Here is a 27,869-nt window from a genome sequence, read left to right as displayed (position 1 = left end):
AGCTCATTCCAAGGCTCCCAGTGGCAAATATGAGGCACAGCTCGACCACAGTAGAAAGACATGCATGTAGATTCCTTCCTAATTAAGAAAACACGCCCACACTCATTCCCTTATTTGATCATCGCTGCAGGTATTACTATGTTTATGAGCATCATTATCGTGATAAAGCTCTCGGTTCATGCACAAGGAAACCAAGACTCAGGTGGTTAAATGAATTGCCTAAAAGCTTAAGGCTGATGAGCCCAGAGTTTGGAAATTTCCAAGAATTCTCTAGTGGTCTTCTCCTTTCACTCCTAGGGCCCTGCCTCTCCTCGCTTTGTTCTTATCATAGCTTCTGGCCTCTGCACAGACCTACTCTCCAACAGGGAGCTTCCAGCAACCATCAAAAAGCAGCTTGTTGGCAGGAGAGTACATCTAGGATGAGAGAAGCCAGAAAGACTGACTGGAAGCGATTTGAGCCTTCAAATCATTGGAAGATATTTGAAACCTAGCCATGTATGCTTTTGCTTACTTATTCCAGACAAACAGAGTTGAAATTTTTGAGAATTTTCCTTATTATTGAAGGAATTATTTTGGGTTTTTTTTTGTTGTTGTTTTTTGAGCTGAGAATAATAATAATAAATATCACACAGTTAGAAACCACATTTTACTACCAGTTTTGCACTTTCATCTGTACTAGCTCTGGACCTCAGTTTCTTTGTGTCATATGGTCTCAACGGTCCCTCATCACCCAAAGGTCAATGACTGAGAAGCTCTGGAGAAGTCCTTGAGAAAAGGAGATGACTCCACCTTGTGCCTCAAGATTGGTGGCAGCCACGGGAGTTCCCTTGAGCTGGGTACGCTCCTTAAGGACTGCCAATGTTTTGAGAATGTTGGTTTCTGGAGCTCTCTATACGGACCAAAGCTTCAAACATGAAGCTCTATTATATGACATCTAAAAGCCACTTGTAAGAGAATTGTCACATGTGCACGGTGCTTCACGTGGTTCTTTGTTCAATACACAAATCAGACTCATCAGGACTCCGCTGGCATGGTATATGCCATCCTTGAAGCCATCTATCTAGCCTCGGCTTAACTGTGCCAGTAAGCCAAACCTGAGGAACTAAGGGCTGGTGATTCAGTAAATCTGATGTTCATCCTGGCCCAAGCCTGGTGCTGCCCAGAGAGGATGGCATTTGAAAAGACCTCCACAACCAGGAGAAGTGCCCTCCACACTGTGTGGGAAGGACCCTCCGACCAGCTGCATGACCCCAGGGTAGTCTTTTCCCTTACCTGGGTGTTGGTTTTTTCACTCATCCAGTGGGAGAAGCAGTTGATATCAAATGTTGTTTCAAGTTCTAGTAGACTTTAACTCTGTGAATATCACCTAAGCATGGACATGCCAACCTTCACATGGGAGAACATAATACCAAGCAAATGGTCATCTGCCATCAGGTAAAATGGCTCACATAAATACGATTTCTCATAGTAAACAAGCAACTGTATTCAGAAAGTGCATGGCTGTGCAAATTCTGAATCCACTAATGTGTGTTGGGAATTTCTCCATTCCAAGCACATGTATTACTTCATTGAGTCCTTCTAGCAGTGCTGGGAAGTTAGTCTGATCACTGAGATGGCCGATGCTCAGAGAGAGGGAGAGAGTGCCCTGTACTACACATCTGGCAGGTGGTATAATTGGAGTCAAATTTCAGGTCTTGTGCTCTGTCCCTGAGAAACAGTTCTGGTGATATTAAGGTCACTTAATGAATAAGACCTATGGGCATAGATACATCAGAGAAGCTTGTAGGACCGGGTGGGACTAAAGACACCAACATTCAATAAGTGAGGAATGTCAGGTCCAACATCAAGGCCATCTGCATCCTGGTAGTCAAACAGGAAAATAACCCCAAGACAAAATCACAGTCATGTTGCCATATTTTAAACTAGCAGCCAACCTGGTGATTCTGTTCTCAGATGAAGATTTGATGACTGAGTATCCAGTTGGGTAAACTCTCTTATGGGCCCTTGATGGCCATAGAAACTTTTCCCATCCCACCCTCAGTTCCCTCAACTGTAGCCTTATCCAAGAAACAGCAGATATTCCAGAAGATGTTAGGAAGCCTAGATGGGAACTTGGAGCCCCAGCCCTTATTGCACATGTAGCCTTGGCATCCTGAGTCAACACACCCATGGGGATTAAGAAATGGATCTTAGAAATATGAACTTTGACTCAGTCCTCACTCAGGGCATCCCAGTTCTGACTCCTTCAAGGGTAGCTCAAATGCTCCAGCTCCTGTCCTGCCTCTAGCTTGGCCCTGCTTTTCTTGCCATGGGTCCAGTTCCTGACCTGCCTCACAAGAGGTCTTGACCCTTCCTGGTGTCTGGTGCTCTGAATGAGGGCAGCTATTCCTGCTGCTTTAGTGAACAGTTCCCTGTTTGTGAGGTACTGACATCAAAGTCTCAGGGTCCCAGGAAGGAAGCAGGTCAGCAAAAGCCCACACAGTCACTTCATATCTAACTCAGCTATGACTTCACTGCTCTAATCCCAGGGTCTTCATCTGTTAAGTGAGGGTAAGAATCCTGCCTGCTTCATAAGGATCAAATAAGATAATGGTGTGAGGGGACTGACATACTGTGTCTGAACACAGCAAACCCTCAGTAAATATTGTAAATTATGAAAATACTTCCCATGGGCCTTCTTGGGGTCCTCCCCTCAGGGCTTCTCTATGAACACTTACCCAGTGCTGCCAGAGCCAAGTATGTGAGGCGTCTGACCCCAGGCTTGATTTCTGCAATACTCATAAGAGTAAAAATGAAGGGTGAAGCAAAGTAGGATTGATAAATGTGGCATTCTTCTCTCTTTTATGACTTTGCTTTTCACTCTGAGGTTTGTTTCTAAACCTCATGGTGGGCCGGGGATTCCTGTGGACCTGCCCTAGGACAGCAGCTCTTAAGGATTCTGGAAACCAGCCTTGGAAAGAAAATCTAAAAAAAGTAGAGGCTGCTGGTCCCCTCACTTGAAATTGACTTGAGGTGACTGAGGAAATTAGTGGGTGGTCTCTGGGTTTCCAGGGTCAGGATCAAGGAGGCACAAAAGACCTTGATCCAAAGTTTTTTGGAGCCTGAGGTGAGTTTGGGTCAGTCTACAAAGGAGGACTGTTGGATTTTCTAACCCCACCCAAGGGAAGACCTGAGTGTCCAAAGGACGTCATGTCTCCCGGTCACCTTTATGTGGTGTTGTCAATGGTGCCTGGAACTTTCATGAGATGTCCTTCATGCAGCTCAGCCTGGGAAGACCCCCCATCTCTGCTGATTAGCCAAGGAGGCTTCCTTAGCACAGGCCTTGGCATGAGTGCTTAAGTAGTCTCACACATTCCTAGAGGCTAGTCATCCCCCCTCAGTCTCAGTGTGTGGTCATTGCCAACTGCTCTGCAGCTAAGGGCATTGGATAAGGGAACTGGGCATCTCTCTGGGCAGGGCCACCATGGGGTTTTCTGATCTGTTTCTGTAACATTCTTCTGAATGGCTGCCTTTTATACTAGAACAGTGCCTTAAAGCTAACTGTTAATGAATTCCAGTTTTTGAAATGTGACTCATACCCTGGAAGGTTTTAGAATATAGGTACAAGCTGATAAAAATTCATGAACACACACACACATTCACATCCACACTTAATCACCCGGGAACAGTCTTACCTGAGCTTTTCTTCTTAGTTCCTTGAGGATCTTGAGGAAAACTGAGTCCCCATTGAGTGTGATACACTTTCAGCCACATTTCATGGGGAATCTGCTTCTAGGGATGACAACAAGGCCCCATTCAGAGGTAGGCAGAGTGAAAAGTACTGATAGTCTATAGGTTTGGTTGTATTGGCCCCGTAGAATCACTGACCTTCAGAGACAGAGGGCATGATAGAAGGCATATACTCCATGGGGTGCCTGGGTGGCTCAGTCAGTCAGTTAAGCGTCTGCTTTTGTCTCAGGTCATGATTTCAGGGTCCTGGGATTGAACCCCACATTGGGTTCTCTGCTCAGCAGGGGGTCTGCTTCTCTCTCTCTCATACACTATCTCTTTCAAATAAATAAAATCTTCTTTAAAAAGGTATGGGCCCCATGTCTTTCATTTTTTTTTTTTTTTCAAATGCAGAAAACTAGGCATAGAGCAGCGAGCAGACCTGCTGGGGTCTCTCAGCTGCTATGGTGCAAGCTCAAGCCTAGAACTACCCTCACTACTCTACCAAGACCTTTCCCTCCAGAACACTTGATACCCCTCTCAGCAGGAGAGCTGTTTCCAGAAGATTCCATTACCTTATCTTTCTTTCATGGTAGAAGTAACTAGAAAGTGGGTAGCAATGATCAGCAGGTTCTAGGAAGTATGTTTTTTTTTTTTCTCATTACTGTTTTTCTCATTGTTTTTCATTGCTCATTCAACTATGTGATCAGCAGGTTCTGGAAAGTATGTGTTTATCTCATTGCTGTTCTTCAGTGGTTATATTCTCCTGGGTCCTGATAGGTAAAGTAAGGTTGAGATCTCTGGATTTTTTTTTTTGAAGGTCATGGTCACTTTGCCAAATAGGCCTGACAGAAAGGAAGTCTAGATCTCTTCCCTTAGGGTAGAGGACAAGCCATTGCAAATATAAAGAGACTACACACTTTGGGTCTAATCATAACCAAAATAAAACACTTCACAGGTATCTCATGTATTATTTAATTTACTCGGTTGGCCCTGGATTGAGATTTTGAAACTGTGGAGTTGTGACGAAAAAATTCCTGGATCTTCATCATTATCCAGCCTTGGGTCACATTCTGGTTCTGCCTGAGGCTGATCCTTTGATCTGTGGGCAAACTTTCTGAGCCCCTATTTCCTTATCTGTAGAGAGAGGACATCATCTACTTTTCAGTGTTTTTCTGTTGCTTCAGTGTAGTGACATAAGAACACCTCGCCGTCTCTGGCAGAGAGCTGGGACTCAGTGAATGTAATCCCCGTTCCTTCCCTTGGGTGTGGACTGCACTATTTAAGGCCAAATCCTTCACTGACCTGGATCCATAAGTCCTGTCTGGAAAACAGACTCGGCCATCCCTATCCTACAAGGACTGGGTCGGAGGAGGGTTAAGGAGAAAGATGCAAGAATCATCTTAGGTCTCCAACCTCAGAAGAGGCCCCAGGGACATGTTCCTTAACCCGGTGTTTTCAGAGATGATGAGTCCTAGGTCTTCTTGCTTGAAAGGCAGTGGGGCTAGTGCAGGAGAAAGAAACCTGTCTTGATAGTTTAGGAGAAATTAAATTGGAATATAGGAAAGCCCAATTCAGTCTGACCCACAATGAACAGTAAAGTTAACCCCCTTTCTATTTAAAGCCAAAGAGTGTGGCTTTGACAGCTCAAGGGAGGCTGCCTCGGAGGCAGAATTTAAAAATGTACCAGTTTGATAATTGGAGCATGTGCCTAGCTTGTGTCACTAGGCAGGATTTGGTCCAAACATGGCCAGTTCTCCAACTGTTCAGAGTCAAAGACCCCAGGATGGATGATGCTTGATGCTGGGATTCTGCGGTCTGTTCTAATATGCCCCAGACAGTGTCTGACCTTGCATGCCACACCTCTGTCCCAAATAGAGATTGGATGACTTTAATTGGAGGAGAAAAATCAAGATAGAGGATGGGGCACAGATGAGGAGGCTTTGGGAAAGTCACCACTAATTGTCGGTGTGAGTTGGGGACAGCCAACACCTTTCTCTCCCGTCTTTTGACTTGATCATTAGCTAATACGGATGGATTCTTCTGACCCTCTTCAGAAGAGCCGCCAAGGTTAGCAGCTACATTTTTCATTACGAGGATCACTGTTGTGCTCCAAAGTACAAAATGTCGGGTCAGTTTTCTCCTTGCATTCTGCTGTCAAAACCAGGTGGCTGGCTGGCAAGTAAGTCTTGAAGAATAAGGCAGCATGCCATTCGTGGACACCACCTCACGGACTTAGCCGCAGCTCAGCCCCCAGAGGAAATTAGAAGGTCTTCAAAGCTGATAAAATATGTAGGCAGCACGTGGCACGTCGAGTCAGACAAGGCTGGCGCTGCCCATTTTAGCTTGCCATTATAAAGGTGAATTGTCTGCATTGTGAAAGGGTGAGTGGTATTAACCTTAGGACAAGAAAGATGGCGGCTTGTGGAGAGCAGCTTGTACATAAATCTCTACAGGCTGAGAAGCAGAAAGATACTTAATAGAAGTGTAACTGAAGGATGTACCCCTGCCCCCAAACTTAGTTTGGCTCGTGTCAAAGGGAATTAGTTTACTCCCACTCTGGGGCAGGGCTTAGCTGCCTGTGTGTGCCTAAGGGACCATTCAGGGACGATTGACCCCATTTCTCCTCTGTGTTGGGAAATTCTCAACAGCAGGCTCATCTTGGAGGTCAAGACAGTAGTGGCCCCAGAAGCAACCGTTAAAATGCAGAATGGTAATTGGGAACTAGCACCCATTAGCACCACCCCACAGACTGATTTCTCAGATTCGCTATAACCCTTCTGAGAACAAGGACTTAGGAATCATTAAAAAGTCAAATCAGGAAAGAGCTTTAGAAAACTCCTAGTCTGGGTCTCATTTTGTAATCGAGGAACTTGAGGACCAGAGAGGTTCAGTGTCTTGTTCAAGGGAACCAGCGCACTGATGGCAGAGCTGGAGATGTATTTTGCCGGTCACCTGGTCTAAACCCCTGTTTCGCAGCTGAGGACACCTCAGGACAGAAGAGGACACCTGAGGACAGAAGAGACCATCCGAGCCTGGACACCAACCACAGTCCCCATCTGCGAGTCAGGTGGTCCGTCCTCCCTATCACCTTCTCCCTTTCCTCCCACCCCGTGGCTGAGGCGAGGCCGTGAAGTAAAAGGTTGACGAATAATTTGCACTTTGGCACACATTTCCTTTGCCCTCAGGGCACTTTGGGTGCCTACAGGGCACAGCACTTCAGCCACGTTGGGTAACAACCACTGAGGAAGGGAAGGAGGAGGTGAGCGGATCTCAAAAGTCTGGCAAACGTGGAATGGTTTGGACACAAGAAGCCCAAGTCAAAGGTCATAAAAAGTCCCAGGGCATGGTGTCATCCTGTGTCCTCCCTCTCTCTCTTCTTACCTGGGGACCTTGCCCACCCCCTCCCCAAGGGAGAATGAGCCCATCTTGGCTGTCCTAGCCTTGGCCTTCTTGTGCGGAGGGGGCCAAAGGGCAGATGGCTGGCTGGCAGCCTGGGCTGTGATTAAGGCCTGAGTTCCCTTTGGCCTTCCTCTCAGGTAGGGTGGAACCTGCCAGAATTTCTCCTGAGCGTCCACTGTAGGCGGGCTCACGTACAGGGGCAGCACATTATCCTCCTAGCTCACACAGCAGTCTCTTGAGGTAGGTGTTACCATCCGCAGTGTGCAGGTGAGGAAGTTGGAGGCTGCACAGGCTGATATTTCTTGCTGGAGTCATCCCAGACTTAGAGGCAGACCTCTCCGGTTGCAAAGCCAGCATCTGGCCATGTGGCCTCAGGCCCTCTCATGTCACCAGGCGACCTTAGAGGATGCAGAACTTCTCCAGGTCCCACCTGTTACCTCTGTTTTCATCTGCCTTCTCTGAAGATACCTCCCTTAACCTGAATTAAACAAGGAACTCCTTTCTCTCTCTCCCCCTCTCCCTCTTTCTCTCTCTCTCTCTCTCTCTCTCTCGGTCCCCTTTCTAGCCATATGGAGCCAAGCCAGCTGTGAACCTGACCGCCAGCTGCCACGGGATAGAGTGAGGGCTGTGGGTGAGATGAAAGCCGCCTTCCTGGAACAGAGGGTTGGGGCTGGAAGGTCTCCCTGGGGACAGAGTTCGCCCCCCTGACTGCTGGCTGTCCTTGCAGGTCTGGAGTGCAGCTTCGACTTTCCCTGCGAGCTGGAGTACTCTCCACCCCTTCACGACCTTGGCAACCAGAGCTGGTCCTGGCGCCGTGTCCCCTCTGAGGAGGCCTCCCAGATGGACCTGTTGGACGGGCCCGACACTGAGCACTCCAAGGAGACGCCCCGAGGTAAGGGTACAGGCTGCCCCGGAGTGTCCCGGCCAGGCCAGGACGGGGCTAGAATGTCCATTTCTGTTGGCAGGTTTGAGGTTTCCCTGGCTCTGTTTTCACCTGTTCCCTTTGAAACCTGCTTTTTTTTTTTTTAATGTTTTAATATGATACATTTTATTATGTATTATTTATTTATATATATTTTATTATGTTATGTTAGTCACCGTGCCTGCGCCTTCCATAGGCTGCAAGGTTCCAGGCCACCCTTTACTCTTCCATCAAGAGAAGGGAATGGGATTTTATAGCTCTCTTTCACACCGATGTAGGAGGAAGGGTTGATCTGTTTGTCCATGGGGAAGAGAGTTGCCACGTAAAATACAGGATGCCCAGTTGAATTTGAGCTTCCGGTGAATGACCAATGGTTTCTCAGTATAAGTATATCTCATGCAGTCGTTGGGGCCTTTTACGCTTTAAAAGTTATTCCAATTTCTAATTATATTTAAAAATTCAAATGTAATTGAGGGTCCAGCGTTTTTACTTGCTAAATCTGGCCTCTCTGATTTGGAAGGTATGGTATAAGTGGGTTCAATGTTAGTTTCAAAGACATTAAATGAACATTCAGGCTGCGTCCTAGCTTTGAAGGTGTTTTCCGTAGTCCTGAGCTATTAATGAGCACCCTTTTCTGAATTATTAGGGACTGGAGGAGGTAGTACTGGATTGTGGGTACTTGTGAAGTACTTGCTGAGTTTTTAGAGATAGAAATGGAGGCATCAAGCCCTAGTTCTGCCTTCAGGCCTGACCGTGGCAAATCTTAGAACTCCACAGTCCTTGGACCCGGGAAACTACTTATCCAGAATCAACAGCCTGCGTTTCTGATTCCTAAGAAAAGATAACCCCTGGCACGGTGATGGACATAATGAACATTCAGTGTCGTACTTTTGGTTTGCCAAGCCCTTCCGCCTACATGGTCTCATTGGATTCCAGTGTTGCGAGAGAGGCAGGGGGCTCAGAGAGGGGAAGCGACTTGCTAAAGATCACACAGCTTATCCATGCCGGTCCAGGTCTGGATGTCTGCAGTGATGAGTGCTAGACGAGGACACTTTCTACCACATCGTGTTTCTGTCTTTGCAGCAAAAGCTACAGCAAGAGCCTACCCTGGGCCCAGGTCTGGAGGGCAGTTATCTCAGGCTTATGCTACGGTGACTCTAATAGGGACCGAGCTCAATTAAGTTCCAGGGGAGGTTGGAGGTGGTACAGAAATAGCTGATGCCCCCAGGCTTCTTTTCCTTTCTACACGCTCTCCCAGGCTCACCTTTTTTTCTGTTTTTATGACTCTTTTGAAATTGCTTGACCTTGATTTATATTTTAAGCTGCGTTCACCCGGATACTGATGTGTATTGTCTTGTGGGGGGTTGGCGGTGTGTGGAGGTGAGTGGGTCTTAGCCCTGTGGTCTCTCTGAATCTTCTGGAGAACTTACCCAGAGTACTGCCTAGACCCCACAGCCTAAGATTCCGACTTGAAGGATCTGAGGTGGGACCTGGTAATCTGTATATTTTTAAATTTTATTATAAAATCTAACGTGTGCAGCAAAGTAGAACATGTATGCATGGATCGACAGTTACAATGAAATTCACACTTGTGCTCTGAACACCAAGTGTAAGAACCTGAACGAGGTCAGTCCATTTACAGCCTCTTCTGTCGCCCACCCAGACCCAGAATCTCTCCCTTCCCTCAGACGTGACCCACTATCCTATTTTGTGTTCATCGTTCATTTGCTTTTCCTTGCAGCCTTACCACTTCTGCCCTAAATGTCTCGATTGGGTTTGTAACCTATTACATAAATGAGATAATGCTGTTTTGTGATTTGTCCATTCTGATGCACGTAGCTGTGTTTCTTTGGTTTTCAATCACTGCATGAAAATACCACACTTTATCTCTTCTACTGTCCTTAGACATTTGGATTGTTTCTATGGTTTTGCTATTACCAGCAGTACTCCAGTAAGCGTTTCTGCACAGGCCTCTTGGTGCATGTGTGTGCCCAAGAGTTTCCCTAGAGCAGAGAGGGGGAGTGCAATCACCAGGTCTCGAGTGCAGCAGCTTCCGTTTCGACAGATAGTGCCGACCTATTTTCCCAAGTGGTGGCACCAAGTTATACCCCTACCAGTGAGGTGTCCGTATTCCTCCCCAGGACTTACATCCTCACCTGTCCCTGATATTGTCAGACTTGGTCATTTTTGTCCAGCTTGTAGATGCAATCCAGTATTTCTTCAGAAGCTTTCATTTCCATGAGACTCTTCCTTTCCCTTCTTTTTTTTCCTCACTTAATGTTTGGAGAAGCTTCTCAGGTGATTCTGAGGTAGAGTTAGGTTTGTTATACTCTTGATGGGGACCCCTTTTCAGACACTCCCATTCACCCACCCCTAGGGTTGGCTCCAGACCCTTCTTCCCAGCCACTCCAAGCTGTCGGGTCAGGCCCTGCCCTTCTGGTCCTTGTAGGTTTTATATTTGATGACTAATGAATTATGAGCCTGTTCCAGTGAGATCAGGAGAGAGGGACAAGCAGCAGTTGTTCTCAGACTTTGTAGGAGTCAGACTCTATACATCTGAAAGTTGGTGCTTTTTAAATTTTTAAGCAATTTTTAGAAGAGTGCCAATAGATTGTGCGTTGCTGCTCTCTGATGTGTTCCTCTTCCTTGATCTGTTCTCTTGTGATCTCTGGCATCTGCTTGTTACCCCGAGTGCTAGGAGAAAAACAAAAAGAAGAGGAACAGGAGGGAATTAAGAAATAAACACTCACTTCTCAGTGTTTCTGAGTGTGGAAATATATCCGTGCCTCTATGTTTTTATAAAGCCGGGTCCCAAAGGCCAGTACCTGCACTGAATATAAACCTTCTCTCATTAGTTAAATCAGTCAGGATTGGAATAGCCCTATGTTAGTGAGTACTGCCAACTTCCAGCTGTCTGACAAACACTCTCCCTAGCGTAGTAGCATGTTGCATCACTAAGATCGATGATGTGAACAGCCATGACAAAAGCCACCGTAGACACCCCAGCCCACTGCATCAAGTTCTTTAGTGAAGAAACACATCCAAACACAACTTGAGAGACTCTCATCACTGTCTGAAACTGGTGTTGATTTTTCCTGGGTCTCATGGAGGGACCTATACTCATATCAGTCTCAGAAACAAGGGACTAACCTCACAGGCTTTATAGGGACACTTCTGGAATGTCACTGACAGGTGCTCAGAACCTCTAGTATTGGACCACTCATTGCTTTTTGCTTCAACTAATTATATCACTACCCGTTCTCCAAAGTAGACCCGCTCCCAATGAAGCAAGCTGGTGTATCTTAGTGTTTCTCGACTATCAGGGAAAGAGGTGAAGGTGAAGGGAGAGAAAATGACATGCCCAGTTAGCACAGTGCCAAAGCAAGGATGTACATCTCAGTCCTAACGGCCAGCTCTTCGGAATCTCACTTTCTCTGTCATTTTGGCAGAAGGGATGCCTGTGGTGGAGATGAGGAGGAGTGATGGGGTGCCCTTTAAGGTAGTGTAGTCAATAGAGATTTCTTAAAACTCAACATTTATTGGTTGGATGGTATTTAGACTCCATTGCAATATTTCTTGTCAGGGGATATAGAAAGACCAGAAAAATGCAGTGAGATAATACCAATCACAGATAATGAACTGTAAGAGTATAAATTCTGAATGATTTTAATTTATAGCCCCTGTAGCTGAGAATAATAAGGAAGATACAATTTGAGCAGCAAGATAATAAAAAGTGATGATCTTGACGGAACACAATATTATAAATTAATAAAATCTGGGGAAAATCATCAGGCTGAGGCATTCTGTGACTTTTTAAGAAGTGCCAGGGACATATCTGACATCTACTACTTCCGGTCTTTTGGAATATAGTCACATTTTTCTTTTCCAGCAAGACAAGATCTTAGTCTCGCATGAACCCTAGCTTTCAAATGGAAAACAGATTAAAAGCTTCACCCCAAACCCGTCCACAACCCTTCAGTGGTACGCATACCCAGGAGGGATGGGAGGAGAGTCACCTGGGAGCGGCTGACATCCTTCCTGCATCTGCTCAGCTCTCTCAAAGAGAACTGATTCTCAAGTCTTTGTTTTCGTTTGGTTTTTGTCTTTCTCTGACCGACTTACTTGGCTTAGCATTACACTCTCTAGCTAGATGATTTTGCTCATACGTGGAATTTAAGAAAAAAGAGAAACAAACCAAGAAACAGACTCTTAACTACAGAAAACAAACTGCTGGTCACCAGAGGGAAGGTGGGAGGGCCATTATGGGCAAAATAGGTGATGGTAATGAAGGAGGGCATGTGCTGTGATGGGCACGGGTTGGTGGAAGTGCTGAGTCACTATGTTGTACGCCTGAAACTAATGGAACACTGTATGAAAAAATAAAAAAGATGGCTTAGTTTTCAGAAGGCTTAGAAGCATTGTCCTAGAGTTCTGGAATGGCTAGTGATGCAGCCACAGATGACAAGGGTACTGTAATGCCAGAGTGCGGTCATTCAGCCTTTTGGTCCACTCCTGTCATACCCTTGTGCATGAGTTTCTTGTAGCTGCTGTAACAAATAAACACAAACTCGGTGGCTTAAAACAACATAAATTAATTTTATCCTGGTTGCAGAAGCTAACAGTCTGAAATCAAGGTATGATCAGGGTTGGTACCTTCTGGAGACTCTGCAGGAGTATACAGGCCAAGCTTGGTTGCCTAGCTTCTTCTGCCTGCTGGGACATCAGTGCTCCTTTGCTTGTAGATGCTTCGGTCCATTCCCTGCCTCCAGCTCCACATGGCATTCTCCTCGAGTCTCAGATCTGACTCCTATAGGGACACATGTCACTGGTTTTGGGGCCCACCTTAAATGCAGTGTGATCTCAAGATCCTTAATTACATTTGTAAAGACCTTGTTTCCAAATAAGATCACTTTCACAAGCACCAGGGATTAGGACTTGGACGTGTCTCTTGGGGACCTGATTCAACCTACTACATATTGATTTTTCTCCCCGTGTGTGTGCATTGGCCTGTGGATCCTGCATGTCTCTCCCTTTGTACTTGTGGCTTCTTCGATCCTCTGGAAGTCAGGTTAGGTGATATCAGAGGAGCCCAGATTAATACCAGCATTTCTCTTCTTTCCTTTAATCCCTTCCCCTGCTCTAGGGGTTTGCAATCTTCTTAAAAGGGTCTCTGAACACTTCACAGATTGACTCCAACCTGGGAGTTTAAGAACCTGGAAATGGGGCCACATTTTGAGCTGCAGGCACAACATTGATAGGCAGTTTCTCTCGGAATACATCGCCCTTTGCACCTGCAGTCACAGGGGGCTGCAGCTGGTGGGCTGAGCTGGCTGTGAGTCTCCTGCTCTGCCCTTAACCCTTTGTGGTGTTGACAGCAGCTGGAGTGGTGAACGTCTGCCCAGCACTTCCTCCCTCACCCAGTGCAACTCATCACCAGACGCCCATTTCTGCTCTTGGGCTTTATTGGCCAACCAAGTAGGACCTTATAAATTAGCCCCTTCAGTGGTGCGTCCCTGCACATGAGTGGGTTTACAGCTCTTTCCAGGGAGCAAGCTCCATAGGTGAGGACGGGGCAGAGGTGGTGGAACTGGCTGTCAGGGAGATCAGGCTGGGAGGAGCCGTGGGGCCAGAGCATCAATGACAGCATGCCCCAGAAGCACCCTCTGGTCCCCGGGCTCACATTGCTGCACAGTTGAAGTATGCTAATGCGTGCTCAAAATCAGCTGCTCCCTGCCCGAGGGGTGTAGTGGTCACCTTTAAAGTGATCTGGTTCATGGGAGAGTCAGTAATGGCTCACCTCACTTTGTTTAAGCAGCCTTTAGCAAAGACCTCTGGTTTTAGAGTGTCGATGCTGAGAGAGAGGTCAGGAGAGAAAGGCAAACTGGGGCAGAAGAAAAATACAGTTGGAATGACAGATGCACACATACACACATTCTCTGGGACAGAACAGTCTTTTTTTCTTTTCATTTGGTTCAAACGGGGTGATCTAAGCAGGGAATGTTTATGCAAATTTTTCTTGGGCTTCAGCCCCCCGAGAGCTCCCTTCCTATGCTGCTTGCTCTGTCGACTATGAAGTTACCATTTTCAGGCAATGATTTCTAAACTTTATGGTATGCCTCATTAGTAAAATATTCCTGAGCTTGTGTCCCTACTAGGTATATGTTCAACATATACAATATATTCAAGCTAGACAGGTCTAGCTCTTGTGGTCTCTCTGACTCTTCCATTTCAAAGACCACTTAGTCTCTTTTCTCAGACCCTACATGGTTTAGAGAAGGAAATCACTTTCTGGGTTGAGTGCCACCAACAAAACAAACTCAACCTTCAAGAATCAGAAGATACCTTTCTCTAGAGACTACCTGACAGACTTAAGGGACAGGGTCACAACCAAATGTTTACTACTGGCTTATCTACAAAGCTTTCTTGGTGGTGGTGTTTATGATGGTGAAAAACTAGAAATCACTTAAACATTCAAACAATAAGGAATTGGTTAAATAAAATACAGTACACCTAAATATTATGCTGCCACTCCATCGATGCTATGTAAAAACAGTATTTAATAAGATGGGAAAGTATTCAAGGCCCATTATTAGAATTTTTAAAAACAGGTTAAACAATTTATGTGATATAGCTTATTTCATAAAAGAGGAAACGGGGTGTATATGTAAGGAGGAAAATCTATATATACCAACATAGTGGTAGAAGTTATTTCTAGATGACTGAATTATCAGTGATTTATATCTTTCTCTGTGTGCTTTGGTATTTTTCAAACTTGAGTCCATGAACACGCATTGCTTTTATAATAAGATAAAACATGTTATTTTTCTTAATATGGGCATCAAAAATTCTCATTTGAAGCTATGTCCAATTGAATTATTTTAGATTTTTTTTGGGGGGGGGGAGCATGTTAACTATTTTCTGCCACAACAACCAAAAGAAGCCAGCCCTGCTGACTGTGGTGGGATAGACAAGTAGACAGACAAGCAGGTTGCTTTTCTGCCTGCTTGGATAGTGCACATTCACACTGGCCCACAAATCCAGAACACCCCTCCCCCACCACCCTCTTTCTGCTTGACTTGTCCTTGAAGGGTGGGAAAGGGTAACCTTGGGAACCAATTGTGCATCACGTTCAAGAGCGTACCCAGCGAGCACGTACAGTATTGTAAGCAGGAGTGGCATGCTCTATTTTCATTGAATTTTTGCAGAAGAGTTCTGGATGGTCCTGCCTTTCATTTGAGCCAACTTCTCATCATAGTAAGGTCTCTGGGGGGATTGGTCGCCTTTTATCCCTGCCCCTTTTCTGGAACTCATCATGAGAGGCCACATGAACTGCCGCATGCTGCTTTCAGAAATGTGTCCCTCCTCTCCTGAGCAATGTGGTTGTTGGGCCCTGAATCCTGACCCTGGAGCAAACCCTTCAACAATCTGTGACTTGTCGTTCTCTTCATTTTAATGAGATTCTGGTGCCAAGCCTGCAGCTCATGGGCCACAGAGGGACTTGCCTTCAGGAGCCAGGATGCTGTGGGATATCTGTGAAATCCTCTCCATCTGGACGGGCCTCTCTCCCGGTATTACCTTTGGCTTCTAGAAGAAGTCTTCGCTGGGAAGGAATGCACTATGGTTATCTGGTGAAGATTCTGCCCCTCCTTACCTGAGCTTTATAACCCTGCCCACAGGGCATGTGGAGTAAGAAAAGAGGACAGGTGTTGGAGGGAGAAGGGCTCTCTATCCCACCTCTCCTATGAAGGATGTCCCTTCACCTCTAGGCCCTTGGGTTTCTGATCTAGAAGGTAAAGGTCTTGGCCTGGACTGTCACTAAGGCTCTTCTTGCTCTGATACAAGACTGAGAGACTGAGGGTAAACATATCCACTGCAAATGATGGCCACATAGCTGATAGAAATCTGTGAGCCACAGCTGTCCCCACCAGCCACAGGAGATACACCCAGTCCCCCAAATTTAGCCATGGCTTCCGGAAGCTATACAGCAATGTGGCTGAAATCATTCTTTGGACCAGAGCATCAAGAGGGAGCATTGACTAGAAACTTGTGTGGCACCACGGAGAGAAGAAAGAAAGGCCCCCATCCATTAGCACAAATGAATCTGTCAGGCTAGCTCCTTGAGGCTGGTGATCCTGAGGTGTATTCATAGCACAGGACTTAGGGCTAGTGTGACAGATAAAATTGTGACCTCCCAAAGAAGGCCTAATTCCAGGAACCTGCGAATATGTTACCTTAGAGGGCAGAAGGGACTTTGCAGATGAGATTATTCTGGGTAATATGTGTGGGCCCAATGGAATCACAGGGGTCCTTATATTTGAGAAAGGGAGGCAAGAGGGCCAGAGTCAGAGCAGATGTGATGATGGCAGCAGAGAGAGACAGAGATTTGAAGATCACTATGTGCTAATGTGTATCCATTTTTCAGTTTCATTAATTTTTGAATCAGGTATTTCTTCATTTCTGAAGCTAGCAATTGGCAAGCTCTGACTGGAGGCAGGACCCTGAAGGTTAAACTCTAAGCCAGCGGGACGCTTCACATCTAAGGGAGCATAAATCCATATAAGAAGTCAGAGTATAGGCACTGAAGGTGGAGGAAGAGGCCACAAGAGAGGGGACGCAGGCAGCTTCTTGAAGCTGGAAAGGCAAGAAACTGCATCATCTTCCCTTGAATCTCATTTCGAAGGTACGCAGCTCACCAACCCATGTTAGACTTCTAACCTCCAGAACTGCAGGATAATAAATGGGTGTTATTTCAAGCCACTAAATTTCTGGCAATTTGTTACAGCAGCAATAAGAAACTACCATAGCTGGTCTTAACCAAGTTCGGAGGAAAAGTGTTGGTCTTGGGGTACGATTCTGGGAAGGGCAGGGCTCAGAGGACTAACCGCGCCTTAGAAACATGCTTCCTTATAGAGACCGTAGAAGCTGTGCCATGAGCTATTGCCAGGAGGGCCACCTGTAAACTGGCCCCCTCCACTGGGAACAGAGCAGACATCTCTGTGCACAGGAAGTGGAGCAGAAATAGCAGCAGGAACCGTGGCTGGAAGCAGCAGCTAGAAGTGAGAGAAGTTCTACGAGTCCGGCTCCTGTGATAAGAAGGACTGAAGGAATACAAGGCAGGAGCCTAGAGAGGCTGGTTTTTCAGAATGGAGGGAGCTGGGGGATGGCTAGTTCACCCATGGAAGGAAGTTGTGATGTTTCCCAGGACAGGGTCTGCAGCACTCCTGGGTGCGGTGACTGGAGGAGGCAGTGGAGCAGCAGCTGCAGAGACCGCGGTGAGCTGCCAACAGCTCTGGGACCAGCCCTTGGCTCTGTCCTAGAGGCAACTGGCAGGACCTACAGTCGGCAAAGTGCTTTTGCATCCATGATCACATTTGATGCTCACAACGCGGCGAGATGGGTACTGTTAGTGTGATTCAATATGGAGGTTGGTAGACTCAGGCTAAAGAGTGAGCTCCGAAGAGAGGAAACTAGGTCGCTCTCATTCACTGTAACATCCCCAGAGCCTGGCCCTGGGCCCAATATAAAATAGACATTCATTAAGTATTCCTTTTTTTTTTTTAATTTTTTATTTTTTTCAGCGTAACAGTATTCATTATTTTGCACCCCACCTAGTGCTCAATGCAATCCATGCCCTCTCCAATACCTACTACCTGGATCCCCCAACCTCCCACCCCCTGCCCCTTCAAAACCCTCAGATTTTTTTTTCAGAGTATTTCTTGACCCACGGATGGAAGCTGAGAGAAATGAAGTAAATTGCTCAAGTCTGCAAAGCTGGTGTACGGCCCAGCCAGATCTTGAATTCCAGTTTTTGAACGTCAGATTTCAGGTCCTTTCCAGTGTCCCAAACTGTTCCTAAAACATGTCTCCCAGGGCCTACTCCTATGTGGGACTCACCGTCATTAAAGGTCTGGAGGTACATTCGGCTGGTGGCATTGACCACATGCCAGTGATGCTGGGGACATGCACTCAGTTCTGTGACACAACCAGGTTACATCTGCTGTGGTGTCTGGTAAACAGCAGCATCTTCAGAAGGCCCTTGGGAAGCCTACTCTCTCCTCTGTCATCTTTGCAGCTGGCCAGAGCGAGGAGAGCTGCCTGAGGCAGGCACGGCACGAAGCTTGCTGTCCAGGCTACATGGTGATGGAATTAGTGTGAGAAGGTGGACTAGAGTCCTGCAACCAGTGCTGCCATTTAGAAATGGAAGGAGCACTGTCCTGAGAGTCAGGAGTGGTGGGGGGTTTGCACTTGGCTAACATGTAAGCTCAGGCCTCCATTTTCAGCTGGTAAATTGAGTGGGTAGGACTAGATAATCTCTAAGACTATGGGAACCTCTCTTTCTGACTTCCTTATTTCTTCTTATTAAGAAACTTTTATTAGTAGACGTTTTAGCCTCACTGATTTCTGTATATCAAATGGTTCAGATAAGACACGGCTTAAAGAAATATGGACTCTGCTTCAGAAAAGTCATGAACCGCTCTGAATTTATGCTTGAAAAGAATTGAAGGAAAGCCAGGACCTTGCAAAGAGGAATAAAATAAAATTCTCTTGAATGGGGATAACTCCAGTGCAATTCTACTTAGAGTGGAAAGATAATCTTCATTCAAGATGGAGAAAGACTGGTTCAATGGAAGTTGAAGAGATATCTGGGGGTCATTATACCTCTGTGGCCTTGTGTCCTGACTTGTTATAAAAATCAATGGAAATAATGCATGAGAGACCACTCTGTAAACAGGAAAATGGCATAGTAACAGACAGCCCAGTCTGATAGTGGTTATCCCAGTCATGAAGCCTGAAATAAAGGGTTCTGCTCTGTCCTAATTTAAGAATCTTGACCCTAAAAGATAGGAGGCTTATTCATCATGGGTAACCAAGTACATCTCTAGGTGTATTTTTAAACCCAGGACTTTTGGGACATGAAAATGGATTTGCTGTGAATGACTGAGCCCTCTCCAGTGATGGTAACCATGCACATTTGCAAACAGAATTGTAGAAGATTCTGCAGAATGCATGCGGGTTCAGATTTCAGTGTCCAGTTCTCCCACTAAAGGATTATTAAGAATATTTAAGGTGGAGAGCTCTAATAGTAGTCCACATTGTTTCCAGCTAAAGCATTATGATCTATTTTTATTCTCTCCTGTTCTTGCTTTAAGATTCTTAGTACTAATTGCCAGTCATGCTTGATCAAAACATACTTGTTGGGTACCAGGTCTTTCCTGGTTGATTTTCATGGAAGCTGTTATTGTTTAGAAATATGCTTGATGCCGGGTTTATTTTGTTAAAGAAACTGGTTGCAGGCATGCACACTGTAGCTTGTGGCACATATGTGGCAGCTCCTGGTGTCTCTGTTAGGAAGTGCCCTGACCTGTGGTTGTATTCTCTTTGGCAGCTGTCTTCTCTCTGATATGATCAGCGTTCTCCATACTGGAAACAATGGAAAGGGCATTAGAGGTGTTATGCTGGCAATAAGGGATGATGTATTCCTTATAAGTGAAATGAGAATGGTCAAAAATGAGCATGCCTCAAATGGGACTGGTCTTCTCATAAAGTAGATAGACATTAAATTTACTCCTGCAACAATGGCACAAGATGCTCTTTTTTAATACCCTCATCTGCAATATTGCTTAAGCTACACAAATACCAAGTGTCATTAAGATAGACTGTGGACTCTGAGAAACAAACTGAGGGTTTGGAGGGGAGGTGAGTGGGAGGTTGGGTGAGCCTAGTGGTGGGTATTATGGAGGGCACGTATTGCATGGAGCACTGGGTGTGATGCATGAAGAATGAATTCTGGAACACTGAAAAGAAATTTTAAAAAATTAATTAAAAAAAATTATACTTGAAGGATGAAATGAGGAACACCAAAAATAGTAAACACGTGAGCAAATATATATATATATAAATAAAGAGATGTCAGTCATTACTCTTAATTCTAGGAAACAAACTGGGGGTTGCTGGAGGGAAGGTGTATGGGGGGTCGGGAACTGGGCGATGGGCATTAAGGAGGGCAGGTGATATAATGCGCACCGGGTGTTATCTGCAACTGATGAGTCACTAAATTCTATCCCTGAAACTAGCAAAAATATATCATTCATTGAATTATATACCCCCCCAAGAATTCTTTTTTCTTTATTTATTAACACAATGGGCTTACACCCAAAAGTTATCCATTCTGTAGTCTTGTGTACTCAGGGAGGTGTGAGAGAACTCAGTGCAGTTGCTGCTCTCCTTCGCAGGTCCAAGCTCTTAATACAGATTATACCCTATTTAAAGTCTAACTATGTTAGATCAAGAACATTGAGAATTTTTTAAAAATAACAATCAAAATAATTAATGCTTTCAAAAGGAGGATTTCGGAGAAGGTCAGAGTCTCAATTCTTTTGACTTGGCAACCCTCCAGAGGTCATTCACAATTGTCTGGCTCTCACACAAATGCTTCATTCCTTTCTTATTTTTTGGTCTTTTGCTTTCCCCTCTCTCTTCTATCCCTGTGTCTTCTATTCCTCTTCTTTTTCTCATCCTCTCTTTCTTCTCAGAAGCTAAATGCACCCTTCCCATCATCTACAACTCTGGAAGCAGGATTAGCAGGCTTGGCTGGCACAGGGACTGGAAACAAGCTTCACCTACCAATAAACACAGATCCAGACATGTTGGCCTTTTGCATGACACACATATAAGGGCAAATTTGAGAAATGTTGCTTGCTAAAGAAACAAGAAAGTTAGACAAATTCTTGAAGTCCTCTGCTCTATGAGGAGTAAATAAAATAAAAACCCCACATACTAGAAAAGTAAGCTGAGTGAATTGGCTTCTTTATCCCTGGAGTCAAAGGCAGGACAAGAAATCAGTGTCCTGAGTGAAAGAAGGATCCTGAAGGAGCCCTAGGTCTTTCAGAGAGATTTAGAAATTGAGTTTCCGCAAGAAATCTAACTAGCAGTATTCTTCCCAACATCTCCACTAGCAGCAGCAGTGGTCCACACTTATTTTTAATTCATGCTTCCATAAATGCATGCGTAAAGTCATTGAGCCCATTTACTCTGAAAAGGGGAAAGAAAAACATGAAAAAAATAACATGAAAATAGAGGAGAAACTAGCAAAGGACATGAGCTTGATACAGAACTTTGGTGTGAGCATTATTTATTATTTATTTGGGCCAGCTCAAGATAAAGGACTTGGCCTTCACTTTGAAGGTCTAGAATGGAGGGAAGGAAAGATAATAGGAATCTATATTCGGGGACCCACTAGACTATATGGTATTTCTGTGTGAATTTGAAAAAAAAAATTGCCTTCTCTGGGTGAAGGCATTAGGAAAAGATGCTTCCTCTGGAGAGATGCAGTGAGTAATAGAACTCGTAGCTAAAGAAGAGAACATGAGCTGAATTTCAGCCCCACTTGTCCCCTCACTCAACACATTTGTGCAGGGCACAAATCACCCAACTGTGCATAATGACCCTGTTACTGTGTTATCAAGGGCTTCCTTTATGCCAAGCACTTGTCATGTGCTGCCTTATATGATTCCCACCATAACCCCATAAAATAGTTTCAGAAACATGAATATCCATGTTTCAGACTAAGAAAATTAGACTCACAAAAGTAAGGTAAGGCAGGACCTCCAGCCATGGACAAGTGAAGAGACTGGCACATTCTTTCCCCAAAAATCAACTATAAAGGTGGACAAAATTGACAAAACAACCATTTGGATGCTCTGAGAAATTGACCAAATGGATATAACAATCTGAGAAGCATTTGTGGTTAAGAAACTGATGAACTTCTCTGCAGAGTGTGGTTGCAGATAATACCCAGGTAAGAAGAGTGGGAATCTGTGGCATTCTGACCTGATGCTTCTATGGTCTCCCCAACTCTGTATGCACAGAGGTCCTCACAAAGCAGGGTACACCATGCAGACCAACAGCTTCTATGCTGCAGGGGAAGGTGGCTCACTAGATGTGGAGGAGAATGTAGGTGAAAGTGATCATCCTTGATGCAGCTAGTCTGAGGCTCAGTCATGGTCAGGGCAGGTGTGCGCATGATTGAGACTATGTGTATTCCCAATGGGAGTGGGGAAAGGTCCAAGCTAGCCACACCCATCTAGCTAACCATTAGAGTGTACATACAAGCAAAAGACACACCAGCATCCTGAGATTTGAATGTAGCCCCTTGCCCACACACAGACCTATGGCAAAAGACAAGAGTTTTACTGGTTCAAGGTGTTTGAGCTTATCCTCTGTCCGAATATTTGTAGACCACTAGGCTATACATGGATGAAGCATAGGAAGCCAGGCTTAGAATGAAAAGCAAGAACACACAGCTAATGAATCATTGAACACTACTTCAAAAAATAATGATGTACTATATGTTGGCTGATTGAATTTAAATAAAAAGAAAAAGGAAAAAAGGAAAAAAACAAGAATACTAAAACAATGACAACAACAACAGCAGCAACAACAAAGCTGAACAGAGATATCAGCAGTCACACTTTGTCGGGAAGACAGATTTCCCAGAAATATCTCAGCCAAGGTATTAAACAAAGAGACTGACAAAGAAAAACAAAACATCAACAACAAAAGAGCCAACAAAAGTCTTCAGGGGAGAAAATTAAAACCCAAAGTTGCCAGCTAATCTGCCTTACTAGAAATATTAAAGTAAGTCCTTTAGGCCAAAATGAAATCAAAACAGGAGATAACTTGTATCCGTAGGAAGAAATGAAGAATAATAGAAATAGTAAGTATGTGGGTTAAGATAAAATAGTAAAAAAATATGTCTTTTTCTCATTTCTTTTGTTAGCATCTCTGAGAGACATAATATTATATAAATGCACATTTACAAAACTATATTTTTGTGGTGACACAAACAGAAATGCAATATATATGAAATAATAGCAAAAAGGGTAGAAAATGGGATGGAGCCATTTGGGAGCAAATTTTCTATATTTTATTGGAATTAAGTGGGAATTAATCTGAAGATTGTGGTAAGTTCAGATGCATATAACATAGAGCAAGAACAACCAAGAAAATGACTCCAAAAATGTAAAAAATGTTAACAGAAGTTTTTAAATGATACACTGAAATATGTAGTCAGGAAGGAATAGAGGAACCAAAATACAGGAGACATATAAAAATAATCAAAAGACAAATATAAATCCAACCAAATCACTAGTTATATTACATGTAAATAGTTCAAGCATTCAATCAAAAGACAGAGATCATCAGATAAATAAAAAACAATATCTAACAGTATGCTTTTTATAAGATGTACACCTTAGATTCAAAAACACAAACACATGAAAAGTAAAATGATAGAAAAAGAGATACCTTGCAAACAGTAACCGTAAGAGAATAGCTATATTAATATCAGACAAATGGACATTAAGACAAGAAATATTACTAAGGGAACGAGGGACATTTTGTAACAATAAAAGAGGCAATTTATCAGGAATATATAACAATTATAAATATATATGCATCTAACAACAAAGCCTTAAAACACATGAAAGCAAAACTGTCACAACTGAAAGAAAAACACATAATTTAATAATTATAGTTGGAGATTTCAAAAACCCCCTCCCAATAATGAGTAGAACAATTACACAGAAAAGGGTATGGAAGAATTGAATGCTACTATGAACCAACCAACAGATATGTGACATTCTACTCAAAGACTATAGAATACACATTCCTTTCAAAAGTGCATAGAGAATTTTCTCTATGAAAACTATTTGCTGGGCCATAGAACAAGTCTCTGTAAACTTACAAGGATTGAAATCCATACAAAATATGTTTTCTGACCACAATGGAATACCTTAGAAGTTGACAACAGAACGAAATCTGGGGAATCCATAAATATTGTGAAATTAAATAATACATGTGTAAAAGAAAAAAACACAAGGAAAATTAGAAACTAGTTTAACCATGGGGCACCTGGGCGGCTCAGTCAGTTAAGCATCCAACTCTTGATCTCAGCTCAGATCTTGAGCTCAGCGTTGTGAGTTCAAGCCCCATGTGGGCATGGAGCCTACTTAAAAAAAATAAAAGAGAGAAAGAGAGGTAGGCAGGCAGGCAGGGGAGGGGAGGGGAGAGGAAAGGAGAGGAGAGAAGGAAGGAAATAGCTTAACCAAATGAAAATTAAAATGAAACATGTTAAAATTTATAGGATAAAACTAAAAAAAAAATTCTTTGAGAGAAATGTATAGCTTTAAATTGCCATAGTAGAAAAGAATAAAAGTCTCAAATTCATAACCTAAGATTCCATTTTAAGAAACTTAAAAAAAAAAAACCCAAAGCATGCAAAAGAAAGGAAATAAAGATCGGGGTGGAGATCAATGAAACAGAAAACAATAGTGAGAATCAATGAAACCAAAAGTTGCTTCTTGGAAAAGATCCCCAAAACCAACAAAACTTTAATTAGATGAATCAAGGGGGAAAAAGAGAGTAGACACAACCAAAATCAGGAATGAAAAAGGGAGTATCACTACTGACCCCAAAGAAATTAAATGATTATGAGGAAATACTATAGATAGGTTTTTGCCAGTAAATTAGACAACTTAGATAAAATGGACAAATTCTTAAAAATATACAAATTACCAGAACTAATTCTAGAAGAAATAGAAAAATTTGAATAGACCTACCTATAACAGACAAATAACTTGACTTCGTAATTAAAAATCTTCCCACAAAGGAAAGCTCAAATCCAGATGTCTTCACTGGTGAATTCTATCAAATATTTAAAGAACAAAAAATACTAATTATTAATATACTCTTTCAGAAAGTAGAGGAATAGACAACCCAACTCATTCTTTGAAGCCACCCACTTTTCCCTGAAACTAAAGTCAGAATAAGACATCACAAGGAAAGAAAACCATTTATCAATATCCCTCATGTATATAGATACAAGAAGTCCATAACAGCACATTAGCAAACAAAATTCAGCAAAATGCTGTGATCAACTGGTATTTATACAGGAATCCAAAGTTAGCTTAACATCCACAAAGCAATCAGTAAGTATAATACCTATACCATATTAATAGGATAAAGGACATAAATCATATGACCACCACAGTAGACACAGAAAAGGCATTTGACAAAATCCAACATCCATTCATGATAAAATCTCTCTACAAACAAGGAAAAAAGAGAATTTCCTAAACCTGATAAACAGTATCTATGGAAAAATCCATATCTAATAACAAGTGATAAAAGACTGAAAGGATGTCTACTTTCATTACTTCTGTTCAACATTACACTTAGCCAGTACAACAAAGAAAAAAGAAAGATGAAGGAATGAAGGGAGGTAAAGGGGGAGGGATGGAGAGAGAAGTGAAATGTATATAGCTTAAAAAGGAAAAAGTGTAATTTTCTTTATTAGCAGATAACATAATCTTTTATTTAGAAAATCTAAGAGGCAACCCATGGAATGGGAGAAGATATTCGCAAATGACAGTACAAAGGGCTCATATCTAAGATCTATAAAGAACTCCTCAAACTCAACACACACAAAACAGATAATCGTGTCAAAAAATGGGCAGAAGACATGAACAGACACTTCTCCAAAGAAGACATACAAATGGCTAATAGACACATGAAAAAATGTTCATCATACTAGCCATCAGGGAGATTCAAATCAAAACCACATTGAGATACCACCTTACACCAGTTAGAATGGCCAAAATTAACAAGACAGTAAACAACAAGTGTTGGAGAGGATGTGGAGAAAGGGGAACCCTCTTACATTGTTGGTGGGAGTGCAAGTTGGTGCAGCCACTTTGGAGAACAGTGTGGAGATTCCTTAAGAATTATTCCTTAAAAATTAAAAATAGAGCTTCCCTATGACCTTGCAATTGCACTACTGGGTATTTACCCCAAAGATACAGATGTAGTGAAAAGAAGGGCCATCTGTACCCCAATGTTTATAGCAGCAATAGCCACAATAGCCAAACTGTGGAAAGAACCAAGACAGATGAAAGGATAAAGAAGATATGATCCATATATTCTATGGAGTATTATGCCTCCATCAGAAAGGATGAATACCCAACTTTTGTATCAACATGGACGGGACTGGAAGAGATTATGCTGAGTGAAATAAGTCAAGCAGAGAGAGTCAATTATCATATGGTTTTGCTTATTTGTGGAGCATAAGGAATAACACATAGGACATGGAGAGATGGAGAGAAGGGAGTTGGGAGAAACTGGAGGAGATGAACCATGAGAGACTGTGGACTCTGAGAAACAAACTGAGGGTTTTGGAGGGGACGGGGATGGGAGGTTGGGTGAGCCTGGTGGTGGGTATTAAGGAAGGCATGTATTGTATGGAGCACTGGGTGTGGTACATATGAATTCTGAAACACTGAAAAGAAATTTACAAAAAAAGAAAATCTAAAAGAATTCACAAACAATAAGTAATAGAATAAATAAATGAATTTAGTAAGATTACAGGATACAAAGTCAATATAAAAAATCAATTTTATTTATTGTATAACAAAAATAAAATTCTCAGAAGGGAATTAAGGAAACAATTCAAATGATAAGAGCATCAAAAAGAAAATACTCGGGACTAAATTTAACAAAGGAAGAGCTAACCTTGCACACTAAAAATTACAGAATATTGCTGAAAGAAATTAAAGGTAGTATAAACAAAAAGAGAGAACCTAGATTTTCATGGTTTGAAAAACTCAGTAGTGTTGAGATGGCATTTCTCACCAAATTGCTCTGTAAATTTAATGAAATCCCTGTCAAAGTCCCAATAGCCTCTTTTTTTTGTTGTTTTCTTTTTTGGTAGTCTAAAATTGATACAAAAATATAAAGGACCTAGAATATATAAAACAATTTCTAAAGGAGGAAGAAAAGGAAAAATTTGGAGGATTTCTGCTATCTGATTTCAGAACTTAGCATAAAACCAAATTAAGAGACGTAGTATAATATTGGTGCAAGGAAAGGCATATATATATATTAGTGGAACAGAATAGAAAGTACAGAAATGAATCCTTAACATTTATGAGCAATTGATTTTTAACAAAGTGCCAAGACAGTTCAATGGGGGAAAAGATAGTCTTTCAGCAAATAGTGCTGGGATAATTGGATAACCACGTACAAAAAAACTAAACTTAGACCCTTACTTCACACGCTATACAAAAAAAAAATAACTCAAAATGAGTCCTAACCTAAATGTAAGAGCTAAAACTATACAGTTTCTAGAAAAAAATGGAGGAGAAAATCTTTGTGACTTTGGTTAGGAAAATAGTTCTTAGATAGGATACTAAAATCACACAATCAATAAAAGAATTGATAAATTGGATCTCATTAAACTCTAAACTTTTCTGCTTAAAGACATCATTGAGAAAGTGAAAGAACAAACCGCAGACTGGGATAAATTATTTGCAATCACAAAACATATAAAGGACTTGTATCCTGAATATATAAATAATACTAATAATTCAGTAATGATTAAAGCCCAATTAAAATTGAGAGTGATATCATCTCCTATAAAGGAATTTAGTGAGAATTAAGATACTACAGCTCACTTTGGCACAGGGTTTAGCATGTAGTAAGTGCCCAGTAAATGGCAATGATAGCTATGATCAAAAATACTGATTCAAAGGGGCACATGGACCCTGATGTTTAAAGCAGCATTATCTATGATAGCCAAATTATGGAAACAGCCCAAGTGTCTATTAACAGATGATTGGATAAAGAAGATGTGTGTGCCCACTTAAACACACACACACACACACACACACACACACACGAATATTACTCAGCCATCAAAAAGAATGAAATCTTGCCATTTGCAATGACTTGAATGGACTAGAGAGTATTATGCTAAACAAAATAAGTCACAGAAAGACAAATA

General features: G+C 42.9%; 1 protein-coding gene across 1 annotated transcript in view; it reads left to right on the top strand.

The window, feature by feature from the left end:
• Positions 1-27,869, top strand: part of LOC111139287 (ALK receptor tyrosine kinase) — a 671,342-nt gene that overhangs the window by 204,656 nt on the left and 438,817 nt on the right. The window contains exon 3 of the mRNA XM_022491523.1: positions 7,838-8,002. Within this exon, the coding sequence (XP_022347231.1) occupies positions 7,838-8,002 (165 nt within the window). The remainder of the gene's footprint in view (positions 1-7,837; positions 8,003-27,869) is intronic.

This window comes from Enhydra lutris, unplaced genomic scaffold (genome assembly GCF_002288905.1).
Source record: "Enhydra lutris kenyoni isolate GAN:26980312 unplaced genomic scaffold, ASM228890v2 scaffoldscaffold98, whole genome shotgun sequence".
NCBI lineage: Eukaryota > Metazoa > Chordata > Mammalia > Carnivora > Mustelidae > Enhydra > Enhydra lutris.
This window is presented reverse-complemented; position numbering and strand designations above follow the sequence as displayed.